An 18802-nucleotide genomic window follows, 5' to 3' on the forward strand; every position below is an offset into this window, starting at 1 on the left:
CACTCAAGCCCTAGCGCCCCCACCAGCCAAAGGCCAACTCCGGCCCTATGGAAAAACATTTATATGCATAACTCGGTTTTTGTTTGATCAAATGTATTCTGCTGGATATTTGTATCAAATTTAAATCAAATTTGCCAAATTTGATTGCACAAGGTAGACAATTACGGTAGATAATCGAGTTTTTTCAAATTACGGAGGCGGAAAGAGGCAAGTATTTACACATACAAAATTTGCTCTATACTAAGCAAATATACATACCAAATTTGGTATCTCTATTTAGTATAGTGTTTGACAAAATCAGTTTTATTTAATTTGCGGGGGCGGTAGGGGGCGTGGCAACATCTTTACACATACAAAATGTGCGCATTTACTAAGTAAATATACATGCCAAATTTTGTGTCTCTAGTTAGTAGTGTTTGAAAAAATTGATTTTATTTAATTTGCGCGGGCGGTAGGGGTCGTGACAAAAATTTGAAACAAACTCGATATCTGTACATACTACACGAGACTACATAACAAATTTGGCGGCTCTCGGAAAAGCTTCCTTTTGCCTGTTACATACATTTTGGCGACTTTAATATACCATTTCACCCTATGGGTGTATGATATAAATATACAAGCCACACAAACAAAATAACTCAACGCTCTCTGATACAGACAGTAACAAACTCAAATCTATTAGGCTCTACTTGCCCTTTCTCTTGCTCCCCGCGGTGGCCTATAATGATTTTAAGCATTTAAGTGCACGCCGCCTAACAGAGTGGGGGTAGGAGAGAAATAGAAAGATCATGGAGAGATTTAACTAAAGAAAAACGACACAAGATTGTACTCTGTACTTTGTTACATTATGTCTCTCAACATAGTGCAATGATACATAAATGGGTATAAAGAAAAATACCATGATCACTCTATCTTAACAAAAAAAACAACTTGAAACCACCTTGCAAGAAACCCATGTCCATTTATCGGACACAAATAGTCAAACATTAATTGCAAGTCCAACATTTTAGTCATAACCGCAGAAATTCAAGCCAAAATCCCGTTTATAATTACTAATATATCTCTAACTTACAGACAAATTTATTAAGCAATATCCTCATAACCTGATACATAACTTCAATAAGCCAGTAATGTTAGTAGGAGACTTTAATGTCTGGCATTGAACCTAGAAGCGACCACTACCCGATACGAATTCAACTATTTCCGACATAACACTCGCACACAGAACACAAAACATACAGATATAAACTTCATTTAGCAAACTGGAAATTATTTCGATTAAGCTTAAATCAAAATGCACAGGAACTCACTATAACAAATAACACCAATCAGTCAGCAGACTGGCAAAAATATTCAAATCATCTGCTAACAAGTCAATACTCATCTTCAACCCCAATAAAATTTAGGAACAAAGCATTTATTGGTGGACCGCAGTAAATTTAAATGGAATAATCAAAATTAAGAATACTCTTTCAAAAGCTTTTGATCTAAAAAACGGAATCCCTCAAAGATGCGCGTTGTCTGTTACCATTTTTGTTGTTGCTTTCAAATTGAACCAACTGATCAATGATAACAAGTTTTTGTTTCACGCTATGTATGCGGATGATCTCTGTCTCTTTATCAACCCAAATGAAGGGTACAACACTCAAATAAACAATCTCTTTTAAAAAAAACTACAAATGGTGTGATATTAGTGGCACAAACTTGTCATCCGAAAAATCAATCCACCTACATGTATGTAAGGTACTATGGAGAGTTTAACAGCAGAACAACAGAGAGTACAGCAGACAGCAGAATAGAAGAGCACAGGAGAGACACAGTGGAAGTTGCAGAAGCAACAGTGAGGGAGAAAGGAAGTGAACCGAAGCAGCAGAGTAAATGACGAGAATAATTGTAACTTTTCGAAACTACTTTTAAATTAATATAATCAATAAACTTAGTTGTGTAAACCCACTCAACTCACATGTATGTGAAAAACACAAATGCACAAACATAAAAACAACAATCAATACTTATAATGTAAGCATACCACAAACAAAACACCTTAAAATACTAGGTCTAACATTTAACAATAAGTATACTTGGATCGAACATATAAAAAGATTAACCCATAATATTTTTCTAGATTTCGACCTTTTTTGAAGTTAATCAAAACTGGGTTTCAGCCCACTTAAGGTCAATAACTCTAACTAATTTATAAGATTTCAAATCATAAACAGCACAAAGATGAGCAGATTGTCTGTATAGCTATTTCAAGAACACATGCTGTAAACACTCTTTTTTAAATATAGTACAATATATACAAAAATAATTGGGCGCGACGGTTAGTTGGTTAAGGCGAAGCCATTTACACTAATTCTGATGGCGCCCAAGGGCATGCACATAAAAAAGGTGGAATCTGTAGTTGCAAGCTTTGCCGTTTATTTCTCGCTTCATGTAGTTTGAATTCATTGGTGAACTTGGTGGTTCTTGAAATAGGTATACAGACAACTTGCTTACCTTTTGTACTGCCTATGATTTAAAATCTTATAAATTAGAAAGATTTATTGACCTTAAGCCGGTTAAAACCCAGTTTTGATTAACCAATAATTTAAATAATAGACTAAATGTAATTAAATTCTTAAGTAATTATAAAATGTAACACCTCATCCCTCATTAACATAGCGAAATCCATTATCCTCTCAAATTTTTAAAAATTATCTACTTCCTCTCACTTTTCTATCTCTGTTAAACCACAACACAAAACGAAGTCTACAAAAAAAGATACAACAAAATCAGAGACGATCATAATCAATGCACTTTTCTCTTCACTGACGCATCCAAATCAAAAAACTCCAAAGCCTTAAGTGTAGTAAGTGAAGACAACAAAACATTAAAAGCGGCCGTTACCCCTCAATTCAAGTCAACCTTCACAGCAGAAGTAGAAGCCATCATAAGCGCCTTAGAGCTTGCAGTTAACGCAAGGGGAACCACCCTCTTGGCCTGTTAGCAACTTTAACAAAAGATACCCTACAATAACAAAAAGTCGGCATAAGATTAGCTCAAACCTCAAAATGCACAGCAGCAAAATGCGCCACAAAACTTCCACTACATCTGCATATCACCTACCACAAAAAAAAACAAAAAAAAAAAAAAAAAAAAAAAAAAGACGGATTGTTTGTACTTGAAGTGAACCGCGGTACTGTCGGTATATATTTTGCTCCGTCTGAACTTTCATAAACTGGTGTCCGGAACGCCTGTAAAAGTCAAAAAGGAGTCAGATTGATTCCAAGGGAGACTAAGTACATACCACGTCGTTGGAGCCCCGCTGCAGCCCTCAATATTTGGCCTAGTAGCAATCTTTGCTTCTGCGGCAGGCCGGTCCACTGACGGTGGAGGGGGCGAAGGGTGACGGCTACTTGCCTCTCTTTTCTTTTTTCCCGCCTCTCATCACCAAATATTTCCTGGTGTGGGTGAGACTTTTTTATCCGAATTACTTCCAGAATTGTGCGTCTTGTTGTTGCACCAACTTTTTCTTAGTCAAAACTGCATCAACACAGCTGATCTTGCCAGTGTTGGTAAACGAGGAGAGCAAAGGGGAGCCCCTACCTAGAATTCGGCAGGGGGCGCCTCCGGGCATTTTTGGCGGCAGATTTAAATTTGGATTTAAAATTTAAAATCTGAATTCAAATTTGGTTTGTTTCCAAGCCTGTCCCCATGGATAAGCTAGCTGCATCCTTGGAGCATCAATCCCGTATTGGTGAAGATCTTCTAGGCACTGCTGCACCAGAAGAGTCGATTTTCGGGAAACGGCCGCTGCTCATGCGATCGCCACCGTCAGCGACAACATCGGCATGCAGCGTACCTCAAGCGGCTGCAGAGGCTGGGTTAATGCCAGACAGTCCATGTTTGGCACCGAATGGCCCAACTGTTCAAGTGGTCTCGCACATTCCAGAGCTGGATGAACTGGGATCACTGATATGGCAGCTGGACAACACCTTTAACCAAGGCATCTCGGCGGACGATAAACCACGAAAGCCAGTCCGACACGTTAACATGGGCACTAAGCAAGCCATTGTGCGAATGAAGGAGCTGCAGGAACTGCTCTGCCTCAGAGTGCTTGCGGGTGAGTTTCACAAAACCCCGCATAACAGCGACAAAAGCACACAAATTACGCCAGCGAAATCGGGCTCTAAGCCAAATAGGCCTATAATGGGGAGTGATCATGACTCCGCCAAGCGCCGCAGAGAAGACATGATACCAAGTCGAAATACTCCCCCAAAAAAACACCGTGGAGCGACAATTCCCAGAGAAAAATTAATGCGGGAACAAACATCTGCCCCAGGGCAGGTAAGAAATGAGCGCGATCCAGACCATGTCTCGCCCATGAATGGCAGCAAGTTACGTACAAACGTGCGAACAAAAAACCACCAGCGAAAAAGGATTTCCCTAGGCATCGGCCAGACGCTATTTTGTTAGCTAATAAAGCCAATTTGTCATATAGCGATATGCTAAAAATGGTAACGTCTAGTGAAGATGACAAAGTGCGCTCGATTGGCGCTAATGTACGCAAGGCAAGACGCACAGCGAATGGAGGCCTCTTATTGGAGATGAACAAGCCGATGGCTGAAAACCTCCAGAAGCTTACAAAAGATATCGAAGTAGCTTTCGGTGCTCAGATTGAGGCCAAAGCACTCTCAGACTTCATCAAGCTTGATGTCAGAGACTTGGACGAGATGGTGTCTAAGGACGAGCTAGTGGCTGAATTCTCGAGCCAGTTTGGCGTCCAATTTACTACTCTGGCGATAAAGAGTCTACGACCAGCATTCGCTGGTACACAGCGGGCGACCATCAGCGTTCAGGCAGCCCTTGCCAAAGATATCCTCAATGTGGGCAGAATCAAGATTAGGCTGAACGAAAGCCGCATTAGAATAGACAATACACCTGTTAGATGCTTCAGATGCCACGAATTTGGGCATGTTTCAGCACAATGCAAATGCCAAGAAGACAGAAGCGACTGGTGCCTACGGTGCGGCGAAAAGCGGCATAAAGCCAGAGGCTGTAAAAACGCAGCCAAGTGTTTCCTATGCACTGCAAATGGCATAAAAGAAGCGGGTCATGTTGCCGGGAGCCAGCGTTGTCCTTATGGGCCCCGTTGTGGCCAGAACGCTCTTACAAAAAATGTAAATCATGGTTAAGTTCATGCAAATTAACTTAAACCACTGTGAAGCAGCACATGATATGCTGAAGCAAACGACGAGGGAACAAAACATTGATGTAGTCATCGTAAGCGAGCCATACAGACTCCATGGCGGCAACAACACGACCTGTAGTACGCAAAGAAAAGCGGCGATTTTGCTAACTAGCGTGCGACCGCTGCAAATGTCTCAAACCCGGGCTTTTGCACATTTTGTACGGGCTAAGATAGACCGGTTCTGGGTGTATAGTTGTTGCCACCTAGCATCAATCACCAAGAATTTTGTGCAGCGCTGGATGAGCTGGCTACCGACGCAAGAAGCCACAGCCCACTCATTATAGCTGGTGATTTCAACGCGTGGTCCTTAGAGTGGGGCAGCGTCTCGAACAATGCTAGAGGCCGTGCCTTATGGGAGGCTTTTGCCCTACGACGAGGGAATTGCCTAGATATTGCCCTGCTAAACAGTGGCAATCAAAATACATTCAGCCGAGCGGGTGTAGGATCGGTCATTGACCTCACTTTTGTCAGCAGCAGCATTTTTCGGCGCTCCTCTTGGAAAATCGGCAAATTCTACACGGCTAGCGACCATGAGGCGATCCTTTTCGAGATCGGAGGATCAATTCGTCAGCGAGATGTGCATCCGGTGGCATGTAAAACGTACAAAGCGGATACCCTGAATGTTCCCCAATTCACTGCCGCTATAACTGGTATAGAGTTGGCAACGGAGTCAGCCCAGAGTATGGCAAACCAATTGGCTCGTAAGTTAGACGAGGCGTGTGGCAAAAGCATGCAGGAACGTAAAGCTTACCGAGGCCACCATAGATCGGTATTCTGGTGGAATGATAGCATTGCAGAAGCACGGCGGGCTTGCTTTAGGGCAAGACGGTGTTACCAACGGGCGCGAAAAAGGAATGATGGCAATTGGCCCTCTCTTCATATAGTTTTTGCAAGAACTCGCAAGGCATTAAAACGGGCCATACATTCCAGCAAACGGGAATGCTTCCTTGAGCTGTGTGACTCAGCTGATAAGGACCCCTGGGGCAAGGCCTATAAGATTGTAGTGAAGCGTGTGTATGCAAATAAAAAAACTGCACCAACAAATCCGGAGCAGCTGCGGGATATAGTACAATCTCTGTTTCCAGCTAGAAGCGATGCACTAACGTGCAGAAGACCGATGCAGACACATTTTGCTGTCGATGTAGTCTCAAATGAGGAGATAAAGGCCGCGGCTGGACGCCTCAACCCTAGTAAAGCTCCAGGGCCAGACGGCATACCAAATCGCGCCGTAAAGCTGGCAATGATGCTGAACCCCGATATATTTGCACAAGTGTATTCCCAATGCCTCTGGGTGGGCTGCTTTCCGGACATATGGAAGCTGCAAAAGTTGGTCCTGCTGCCAAAACCAGGCAAAAGCCTAGATGAGCCATCAGGATACAGGCCAATTTGCCTAATAGACACCATAGGCAAGGTCCTGGAATCTATTATATGTGCGAGGCTAGAGTCAGCCATCAGGCTAGGCGGCGGTTTGTCACCCAATCAATATGGCTTTAGAAAAAGTAAGTCCACAACTGATGCCATTTCAAGAGTGGTCGATATTGCCTCAGAAGCTATTAAAGGTGAGAGATGGAAAGGAGGTGCAAAAAAATATTGCCTGCTGGTCACCCTCGACATAAAGAACGCTTTTAACACTGCCGATTGGGGATCTATTCTTGACGCACTGCAAAACTTTGGAGTCCCGGCCCACATTCATGCCATCACCTGGAGCTACTTCGGAAGGAGGCAGTTGGAGTATACATCCGATGCTGGAAGCGTGCTGCATTCCATATCTGGCGGGGTTCCCCAAGGATCCGTTCTGGGCCCTTTGCTATGGAACATAATGTATGATGGCGTCCTGAGGTTGACACTCTGTGATAGCTGTCAACTAATTGGCTATGCAGATGATGTTGCACTAGTCGTTGTTAAAAAAGAGATTAAGCAAGCAGAGGCTGCAGCAAACATGGCCATCGCAAAGATAGTAGAATGGCTGGGCTCCGCGGGACTCAAATTAGCGGCGCAAAAAACAGAGGCCGTTCTAATTTCAAGCAGGAAACTTGTTGAGACAGCACAAATTACTGTTGAGGGGACTACGGTCCAGTCCAAAAGAGCTATCCGCTATCTTGGCGTGTGGATAGACACTCGACTAACCTTTCGTGAACACCTAGCCAACATCCAGGAGAAGGCATCTGTATGCGTGCGTTCGTTGTCAAGGATCCTCTTAAACACGAGGGGCCCAAAACAAGAGACGAGAAAGCTGCTGACGACAGTTCACAGCTCCATTGTACTTTATGCGGCTCGGATCTGGAAATCGGCTTTATTAGTAGAAAGCTACAGCAGGGGCATACGGTCAACCCACAGACTTTGTGCACTCAGAGTCTGCTGCGCGTTTAGAACGGTATCTGACGACGCAGTATTAGTGTTAGCTGGGATGCTGCCACTTGACATTCAGGCGGATGAAAACACAGTCGTAGCTGCAGCACCTAGTGATGAGCCCTCGAAGAAACTGGCACGCGCACAGGCTAGAGGCAGAAGCCTAATAACATGGCAGAGAAGATGGGATGCGTCACAGAAGGGCAGATGGACCCACCTGCTGATCCCAAATATAGAGAAGTGGTTAGGCAGAAAGCATGGGTCAGTAAATTTCTACCTAACCCAGATACTAAGCGGTCATGGATGCTTTAGGCAATATCTCCATCGCTTTGGACACGAAGAATCGCCTATGTGCACAGTCTGCAGCGATAACAGCGTAGAAGACGCACAACATATTCTTTTCAGGTGTCGGCGCTATGAGTCCCAAAGAAGGCACCTAGAACTCACTGCAGGGGCTGGATTAACGGTGAACAACCTCGTGGATTCAATGGTTGGCAGCCCACAAACATGGGAAGCGGTCAACAGCTTTGCAGCATATGTAATGCGGGATCTGCGACAATCCGAACGCATGAGAGCTGGAGCGTCGTAGAGAGAGCCACCGACCCTAGGAAGCAATTCCCACGAGGACGTCCCCTAGGATCAAGCTCCCTTTATGGCATCTTTTTCTTTTTCCTCTGTATATACATATCTATCTATACTATCTATACCTACCAATAAAGGAATAAAAAAAAAAAAAAAAAAAAAAAAACCACAAAAAAGACGTCAATAAACTAGTCAATTTAAACACGAAAGCAGCGCCGCTGAGGTTAACATGGAATCACTACGCACGTTTCTACATAACCATGAATCCAGATGCAACCAACTCACTTCCCAATAAAAATAGAAAGAAAACACGCAGTAATATACACACGATTCCGGCTTGGTCGTACAAAACTTACACACCAATATATACTAAAAACCAGAGGGCCGGGGCTAACTTTGACCGCGTCAAAGTTTGTATACCCTTGCAACTTTTTTGGTAAGTTTTTCCTTACCTATAGCCATCAAAGTGGAAAAACGTTTAAGCTAAAAGGGCTAATGTGTCCGAAAGAACGGCCTACAATCTTAGCATAGGAAAAAAGTAAGATATTGATCAAAGTCACTGTTTTCCACTGATCGTTCCTATGGGAGCTATATGATATAGTAACCCGATCTTTATCAAATTCGGCACAGTCATTAGCAGATATATTAAACTAACAAATGTTTAATTTGAAAGCAATCGCGTCAAAAGTAACGAAGTTATTGGCAAAAGTCACTGTTTTCGAAAGATCGTTCGTATGGGAGCTATATGATATAGTAACCCGATCGTGATCAAACTTGGCATAGTCGTTTATATCTGTAATTAACTCACCAATATTAAATTTTACGACAATAGCTAAGAAAATAACGAAGTTATTGAGAAAAGTCACAGTTCGTGACTTTGCCATTTGTATGGGAGCTATATGATATAGTGATTCGATCCGGCTGAATCCGAGATATACAACGCCTGCAGTATATACAAGCCTACATGCAAAATTTCAGCTCTGTAGCTCTTACGGTCTAGGAGGAGTTTGCGTTGATCCAGACGGACGGACGGACGGACGGACGGACGGACGGACGGACATGGCTATTTGAACTCGTCTCGTCGTGCTGATCAAGAATATATATACTTTATATGGTCGGAGATGCTTCCTTCTATGCGTTGCACACTTTTGACCAAAATTAATATACCCTTTTTGCAAGGGTATAAAAACACCTCCACCCATCTGCCCGTAATACCGTAAATTACCTCACAATTCTTCCTCCCCTAACATTAACCTCTCTAGCATACAAAATTTAAAATATTTGTTTTACTTTGTGCATTGTATATCAAAGTCAGCAAAAAAACTTACTTCATTTGTCATGGTTCTACCTAAAAGTTTTGTGTGCTTGTTCTATTTGATTCTCGAGAACTTTGCTTTCTATAAACACAAAGCACTTAAACACTGACTGATTTGTAATTAAATTAATTAAAAGCCTTTAGATAGAATAAACTATTAAAACTAGTAAACTAGTAAACTAGTTTGAAGTATTGTACCTATTACGCCCTGTCACCAAAAAGATTCTATAAATCAGCTCTATGTAACCAAGATTATTTAAAAACTATTTAGATTCCTTTCCAAATGATTTAAGTGTTGTTTCAAACTCAACATATATACCATATACATATGTAAATGTGTAGTTTGGCGGGTTTGTTGTATTGTGTAGCACTTTCTGAAATGGTAATACACATAGAGGTAGTAGATAGCTTAAATAATGAGTTTCATTCCATTATGGCTGTAGCGACTTGGCCTTTCATGCTTATCAAACATATGACCAATTGTAGAATATCTTTTTAAAGAGTACCTACAAAATCTGTACAACACAGTTTTTTTTAGGGGGTCATGAAGTTAAATTCAACTTTTTTGTATTAATGTAATTAAATTATCTGGAAATAATAGATACTTACAGTCTTCAATAATGTCCGTAACATCTAAGACTTGTGACGGCAAAATTCGCGGATACATTTTGTAATTCTTTCCAAAGCGTGGCATTTGAATAATAAGACAGGAAGGAACCTCCTTTAACTTGATACTAGACGAATGAAAACTCTGTTCGAATAGTTGCTGAACAGTGGGAAAAGTTAATCGTTCGTCTTTTTCTACAAATAGTTGATAAAAATATGAGTCCTGTCCAGAGCTTAGCTAAAAAATTAAGTTTTAAAATAAGCAATGGTATTCTGTTCACAAAAAAAAACTTACTTTTAAAAAGGGCTCTACACGCATTATTTGTGCTAGCAAACTGTTTAGAAATTCTTCAGGATCCTTCTCCTCGCTTGTTAAGCCGCTTACTGAACTTAGTTGATCTAATAGCTTGCGTAGCTGCATTACGCGGTCCGCCCTCACATAAAGATTCTTTCGTAATGGATTGACAATTTCATCACGTAAAACTTTCTGCACGGAGCTGTAGTGAGCTATATCCTAAAACGTGAGTAATATTGAGATAAAAAAAAATATATGTTTTGTTGAGTGACATTTTAAAAATTTTTGAAATGTGTTAAAGTCTATGATTTCTCGACCCCTCGTTTCTTTAACGCCCGAAAGTTTTCTACCAATACAAAAATATAACATTTAGCAGAAATTGATTTTTTAACTTATTTATTAGAAACTGAGTATAGATTATGATGGTGATTTTTGGAGACAACAAATTATAAAGTTTATAAGTTTTCCCTAATGCCCATGACCCACGGGATTCAGTAGGCAAGTTGCCCGTTTGGTGCTAATTGTTGGATGTTTATTATACCCTTGCAAAAAGGGTATATTAATTTTGGTCAGAAGTGTGCAACGCATAGAAGGAAGCATCTCCGACCATATAAAGTATATATATTCTTGATCAGCACGACGAGACGAGTTCAAATCGCCATGTCCGTTCGTCCTTCCGTCCGTCCGTCCGTCTGGATCAACGCAAACTCCTCCTAGACCGTTGGAGGTACAGAGCTGAAATTTTGCATGTAGGCTTGTATATACTGCAGGCGTTGTATATCTCGGATTCAGCCGGATCGGATCACTATATCATATAGCTCCCATACAAATGGCAAAGTCACGAACAGTGACTTTTCTCAATAACTTCGTTATTTTCTGAGCTATTGTCATGAAATTTAATATTGGTGAGTTAATTACACATATAAACGACTGTGCCAAATTTGATCAAGATCGGGTGACTATATCATATAGCTCCCATAGGAACGATCTTTCGAAAACAGTGACTTTTGTCAATAACTTCGTCACTTTTGACGCGATTGCTTTCAAATTAAACATTTGTTAGTTTAATATATCTGTTAATGACTGTGCCGAATTTGATAAAGATCGGGTTACTATATCATATACATAGCTCCCATAGGAACGATCAGTGCAAAGCAGTGACTCAGATCAATATCTTCGTTATTTCCTATACTAAGATTGTAGGCCGTTCTTTCGCAATATTAGCCTTTTTAGCTTGAACGTTTTTCTACTTTAATGGCTATAGGTAAGGAAAGAGTTACCATAAAAGTTGCAAGGGTATACAAATAGTGTGTATAGTGTGCCCAGCGGTTTACCTAATGGGGACAGTTTGCTTATTACCCGAAATGCCGCACAGTCGGTCGACGTTACAGTATTATAGGACAACTGCCCTGTAGACGGTGTCAGTGCAACGAAAATATATCCGAAATTCATTAATCTGATAACTTTAAAATTGATAATATTTCAATTCATCTCATAATTAAATAAATATTAAATAACTTACCTGTGGTCCCGAACACCTATACAGGATTGAGTCAAACACGCTTGTAAATGTAAACATAGAAAACAAAGTAGCGTCCAAATAGCAAGAATTGTGGTGACCTTGTATGCCCTTAAATTTTCCACAAATATTATTCAGTTCCTCTGAGTTACAAACTTCTAAAAACACATTTTTGAAAATAAAGACGAAATGTATAAAATTAGTGTGCAATTGTTTTTTTTTTCTTAATTATAGGGGCGGAAGTCATCTTAGGCCCAATGTCTCTCAATTCTCGCCAGCAACAGTTACAAGAACAACTTGCACTACAAAAACGCAAGCGTCGACTCCCCTTACAACGTAACTACGCGTACTTTTCAGTTGTGTCGCCGACTCCATAAATGCTACCGTAAGCGCTGATATTAAAAACGAGATTTGGTTTAAAATTCAGCCACCTAAGTGCAAAAACTACCAACGAACAATTGCCACTTTAGGTTTATTTGCGTTGGCTGTGGCATTTGCACCGGGGACAGAACCAACATCTAAGGGATTTGCAGTAACTTTGGAGGGAACCATAAGTTTAACTAAAGAGGGTGTCCTGTATTAAATGACCTTAAGTCACACCTAAGCGGGCGCAAACCTCCAGGTAGACCGTCTGTTACCTACAAACCAAACCACATCGGGGTTATTCTTCTACCAGCCCTTCTAAAACTATCTCCAGTGTATTCTTTGCAAGTCTGCATGCAGGAACTGTTGCGGAATTAGAATCAAATGCTTATTTAGAATAAATAATGGATACGGCGATGTCTTTGGACTGCTAACGGTATCTTCAAGCACAAAAACGAATTGTCACTATTCCTATGCTGATATCTGAAACACATTAAACAGCTAAACAAAATTTTTAAATACTATTCTTATCTCATTCACTTTAGCGATGCAGTTAACTCGATTCCTCATCTTACTTACTGTTTCTTTGTATAAGTGAAGCAAGAGATCTGCCTAATAGCGTGCTGTTGTCAAAGTGAATAAGAATTAATATATAGCCAAACGGAGGATAATAGGTTTGCCCTTCTCTCCAAAGGTCAAAATACAAAAGACATTTCACAAACCTATCATCTTATTCCGCGGGCTTCCCACGCTTCAACACCCTAACTCTCTGCCACTGATGAGTACAAGCCGCCGACTGATTATTTGTGCTTCGCAGTCCACCCTTCTCTGCAACTCATCTTGTTGGAGGAAACGTCATCGTTAACTTAGATTTGTATATATTAAAATTTCTTATATTATTTGTTTAAGATTATTGCAATTTCTAACACTGTATTTACATTAACATGTTCTAAAAGCTTCTGTTACATAGCTCATAAAGAGCTTCTAACTCATGAAACCGTAATAAAAAAAATGACTTCTTTCTGGAATTCCAAGAGGAGAAGACTTATTTTTCCTTACTCCACTCCACATGCTATTGAGCTTTGGAGCTTTTTAACCGTCTGCAACTGGGCAGATCAAACATTGGCGACCGTGACAGGACATTGCACTTTGCAAGTCCCAACATAAAAACTTAAAAACTATATAAATTCGTTTATTCGTTCATTTGATTGCATTCATCGTTACATCATCTTGGACAGTCATCACAAGTATCACTTGATATATAAAATAAAGGACATAAAGAGTTAGATAAAGAAATAGAACACATTTTAAGAATCACATCTAAGACGTCTTCCTTCGTTCCCAGTCCTGATTATATTCCAAGTTGCATAAGACGTCTTCCTTCGTTCCCAGTCCTGGTTATATGCAACTTGGAATATAATCAGGACTGGGAACGAAGGAAGACGTCTTAGATGTGATTCTTAAAATGTGTTCTATTTCTTTATCTAACTCTTTATGTCCTTCGTTCCCAGTCCTGATTATATTCCAAGTTGCATATAATCAGGACTGGGAACGAAGAGATAATACATTCTTCAGTAATACTAGGAAAAAACAAACCATTTAAATGTGTGATAGAGAAGGGATGGGATGTGGTAGGTGAAGCAATAGTGGAATAAGTAAACTGAAAGAATTTAGCAAATAGATCTCTAATTCAAAATCATTACAAGCTGCCTGGTCATTAAGTATGAAGGTAAGACAAGTTCAAACATCATTAAATCGAAATATTTTAAATGGGTTAAAAAAAACTGGTTCGCGACTTGACTATATAAATTATTGTGTAGAAATCCCAATGCTACAATAAGTATGAAGGTATAGTTATTGTAGCATTGGGATTTCTAAACAATAATTTATATAGTCAAGTATGAAGGTATAGTTATTGTAGCATTGGGATTTCTACACAATAATTTATATAGTCAAGTCGCGAACCAGTTTTTTTTAACCCATTTAAAATATTTCGATTTAATGATGTTTGAACTTGTCTTACGAAAACATTTATGACGAAAAACTGAGATGCTATTCAAAAAATTAGTAACGCAATTGTAAGAAATTATAACTCCAGCATTTAAGTAGTCTTGCAAGAAAACCATCTTGAGACGAAGAAATTACGAGAAACGAGAAAACGAGAAATATATAAGCTAAAGTTGGAACATGTAACTTTGACGAAAATAAACTCAACACCTAAGGGCAGATCAATCGCCACAGCATCTGAACACAAATTCAAGTTGACAGCAATGAGTACTTCACCTCCACGACAACACGATTAAGCCTGTAAGAAAATGAAGTAAGTATTGCACCAATTGCAAATTTTTAATTTGAAAACCAAATGTATATTAAATTATATTTACATGCCTTCTAACATAGGCTATCTCGCTCACTCTTACAAACACACAAGCACTCTAGCGCCGCCAGCAGCCAATGGCCAACTTTGCCCATTAAACCGCCTAGTAAAACTCGTTTATACGAATATTTTGCGTGTTTTTAGTCAAATTTGATAGGTCAGTAGAAATTAAAAGGATTAATTAGTCTGCCGAATTTGATTACGATAGGCTATCGGGTTTTTCTATATTATGGTGGCGGATGTAGGCGTGGCAAAAATTTCACAAAGTCATAATTTGCGCGCATGCGAAACCAATCTACGTACCAAATTGACTTAAACTTTGTCTACATAAACGGACTTCTTTTTTATATAAATGCACCTTTGGAAAAAGGTTTAAACTATGATTTTTACAGTTCATAATCTGAATACAATAACCAACAAATTACAGAAAAACGTATTCCATTAAGTAATTTAGGATCCGAGAAAATCAGAACTAAAGTAAAAAAAACGTTTTAATATACAGTGGCTGTATATACATATGTATATGTACATATACATATACATACGTCAAACAGAGAAATTTAATTTGAATCCAAAAATGCAAAATAAAATCAAACAATTCCAACATAAATTTAATCTTACAACAAAACTTGCACTAGCGGTGTTGTTGTTTTGCTTGTCTCTTTTGCTTTTGTCCTATATTTTACCGTTGTAGCTAACTATCGCGCTCTTGCGTTCAAATTGTTGCCTCGCTCTTTCCTATTTTTGTTTGATTGCGCTCTAGTCTTTTGCCTACCCACGACTCAGTGACACGTGTTCTTGTTTTTGTGTTTATCATTTGAGCTTTTTATACCCTTGCAAAAAGGGTATATTAATTTTGGTCAGAAGTGTGCAACGCATAAAAGGAAGCATCTCGGACCATATAAAGTATATATATTCTTGATCAGCATGACAAGACGAGTTCATAAAGCCATGTCCGTCCGTCCGTCTGGATCAACGCAAACTCCTCCTAGACCATTAGAACTACAGAGTTGAAATTTTGCATGTAGCCTTGTATATACTGCAGCGGTTGTATATCTCACTATATCACATAGCTCCCATACAAACGCCAAAGTCACGACAGTGACTTTTCTCAATAACTTCGTTATTTTCCGAGCTATTTTCGTGAGCTACTTTCGTATTTGGGTGAGTTTATTACACATATAAATGACTATGCCAAATTTGATCAAGATCGGGTGACTATATCATATAGCTCCCATGGGAACGATCGGTCGAAAACAGTGACTTTAATCAATATCTTCGTTATTTCCTATGCTTAGATTGAAGGCCGTTCTTTCATCGAAAGAAGAATTTATGCTACAATAAATGGAATAGCTGAAATAGTCTTATTGGTTAAAGATCATTTGATAAATGATAAATAAATTTGTTTAAATGCCTTAACAAAAGCATGTATATAAAAACCAAACCAAACTAAAACATGAGCGAATTTTTATTAACAAATTTAATGCCATTAATAAACTATTCGCATAAGTATTCAGTCGGCTCAATAACCTTCACTTGCTACAAGCGAGAGAAAGTTTAGACCGAATAAGAACAGGAGCGAAATTTGAGGAGTCAATTGTATCTAAAAATAGGTCAGATGTTGGTTTACAAATGAGGAAAAAATCTGACATCGAAAATAAACAATCTGCTCAAGGAATAGATACAATACAAATCTTAGTTCAGGAATATTTGGTAAGTCAAAATATGCAAAAACAGGTAACACTTTTTCCATGAATCGATACTTAAAAAAAATGTCGATATTTTTACAACGTTAATAACCAATTTAACAACAAAAATATCAGGAATTATCGAGGGTTTAGGTTTTTCAAAAGGTTTAGCATGAATTGAACAACTTTAAAACTTTCCAATTGAAAACTTTACAATCCCTATCGGTGACATTATAGGTATAAACTTCATTAAAAAATTTAATTGCCTATTAGATTGTTCACATATCAGTGACACTCTATTATTTAGGCATGACAATCTTAACTTCCCAATAAATATACCTGTCATATTTGTGATAACAATGCCATAATTTTTGCAGCTCGCGCTGAAGTTGTCCGACAAATAAAATTACCATTAATAGAACACACTGTCTTAGTCCCACATCAAGAGATTGAGGAAAGAATATTTCTTGGAAATACAATTTCTAATAAAGATATCATCTAAGTGTTAAATACGACAAATTCAACCAAAATATTGAAAATCATAAATAAAAAATTATTGTTTCGATAAATTTCCGCTTCCAAGAATAGATGAAATTCTTGACCAATTGGGAAGAGCCAAGTACTTCCCTTGTCTAGACCTAATGTCTGGATTCCATCAAATCGAATTAAAGAATTAAATCAAGTAGAACAACGTTTTTTTCAACGAGTAATGGCTTGTATCAATTCACAAGACTATCGAATGGTCTTAAAAAAGCGTCAAATTCTTTTTAATGAATGTTGAAAATAGCTTTTTCTGGACTAGATTCTTCACAAGCATTCTTGTAGATGGATGACTTAATAATCATCGGTTGTTCTGATAATGGTATTTTACCAGATGACACAAAATATGAGGTCATTGAAAAATAGCCTGTCCCTACGGACGCAGACAGCACTAGAAGATTCATTGCTTTTTGCAATTATTCCAGACGTTTTATTAAAAACTTCGCCGATTATGCACGGCACATAACTAGTTTATGTAAAAAGTATGAAAAGTATGAGCCAAAATGAATTTGAATTTTGCATAATCACGGATGCAAGCATACATGCATGTGTAGCGATTTTAAATCAAAATCCAGTATCCTAATAAAAGCACAACCGAACACGAACTGGCAGCTATACACTGGGCAATCAATCATTTCCGATCATATATATATGGCCGACACTTCACAATAAAAATAGATCATAGACGATTAACATATTTAAAGATTATGCATAAGCGCATTATCAGTCATAATAAAAGAGCTAAAGAGCATAAATACAAACCTAATAAAAGTCACTACAAGAAATCAAAGTAAAAAAGAAAATCCTGCGCAGGAAAAGAACAAGTAGATTTGCCTAGACAAACTCTTGACAATGCTTTTATGCCCAACGTACAATAAGTAGTGACCTTGCGTATAATAGAGTCTAAATGTGTTAGAGAAGATGTCATCGTTAAGTTCAATTTTGGATATATTATAAATTTTTTTATATTATTTGTTTAAGATTATTGGAACTTCTACCACTGTATTGACATTAACATGTTCTAAAAGCTTCTGTTACATGGCTCATTGAGAGCTTCTACCTCATGAAACCGAAATATAAAAGTGACTTCTTTCTGAAAACCGAAGAGAAGACCTTATTTTCCTTACTCCACTCGACATGCTATTCAGCATTGGAGTCTTGTACCATCTGCAATTGGGCAGATCAAACATTGGCGACCATGACGGGACCTTGCACTTCGCAAGTCCCAACATAAAAACTATTCAAATTCGTTTATTCGTTAATTTGATTGCATTCATATTTACATAATCATCTCGGATAATCTACATTGGACTTGCGGAACATATCATCGTGGGAAATTCACATTGGAGCCCTATCATAACCCAAGTTAACTGGAGTGTGTAAATTTGCATAATCAATTTCCACTCAAGTTTTAACACAGTTACGAAATTCATTAGCGATCGTACACATGCTTTACATTCATACATAGCTCAGTTATTAAGATCTTTGAGTAAAACCTAATGCATATGAGTGTTTTCTTAAAATTAGAACTCGTCTAGCTCAGGTTTAACTCGTTTCTAACTTGCTAAATTTCTTTCATTAAGAGTTGAAATGCATCGTCTACCTCTTAGACAACAACGGAATTAACTGCAGTCTAATATCGAAAGTTAAAGAGCTAGAATTGATCTTGAAATGGACCCTATTATCCTAGACTGTAAGTCTCAAATGGTAAAGTCGTATTTAAAACAGCCATTACAAGTTCTAACCAATATTGAGAAGCTAGATCCAGCAGACGCGAATTGGGCTGAGATAGAAAATCTTTTTATCGAAACAAACAATCGGCTTCCATCCCTCAAATTACATAAATTCGACGGCAAATATGGGTAATTCACATATGTATTACTTAATCTACAACTATAGTACATGAAGACAAGTCATTGTCCAATGCGGACAAAT

General features: G+C 38.8%; 1 protein-coding gene across 8 annotated transcripts in view; it reads right to left on the reverse strand.

The window, feature by feature from the left end:
* The window catches only part of LOC111519113 (ubiquitin carboxyl-terminal hydrolase CYLD), a 294944-nt gene that overhangs the window by 203963 nt on the left and 72179 nt on the right, over positions 1-18802 (reverse strand). For 5 of the 8 annotated variants that reach the window (XM_047012551.1, XM_047012549.1, XM_047012553.1 and 2 more), the window contains 3 exons: positions 11903-12057; positions 10381-10599; positions 10089-10323 (listed from right to left, as the gene is read on the reverse strand). The exons of 1 other annotated variant lie outside the window; for it this stretch is intronic. In XM_047012551.1, the coding sequence (XP_046868507.1) occupies positions 10089-10323; positions 10381-10599; positions 11903-12057 (609 nt within the window). The remainder of the gene's footprint in view (positions 1-10088; positions 10324-10380; positions 10600-11902; positions 12058-18802) is intronic. 2 more of the 8 variants (XM_047012555.1, XM_047012556.1) reach the window with 2 other exon arrangements.

The sequence above is a fragment of the Drosophila willistoni genome, unplaced genomic scaffold (genome assembly GCF_018902025.1).
Source record: "Drosophila willistoni isolate 14030-0811.24 unplaced genomic scaffold, UCI_dwil_1.1 Seg169, whole genome shotgun sequence".
NCBI lineage: Eukaryota > Metazoa > Arthropoda > Insecta > Diptera > Drosophilidae > Drosophila > Drosophila willistoni.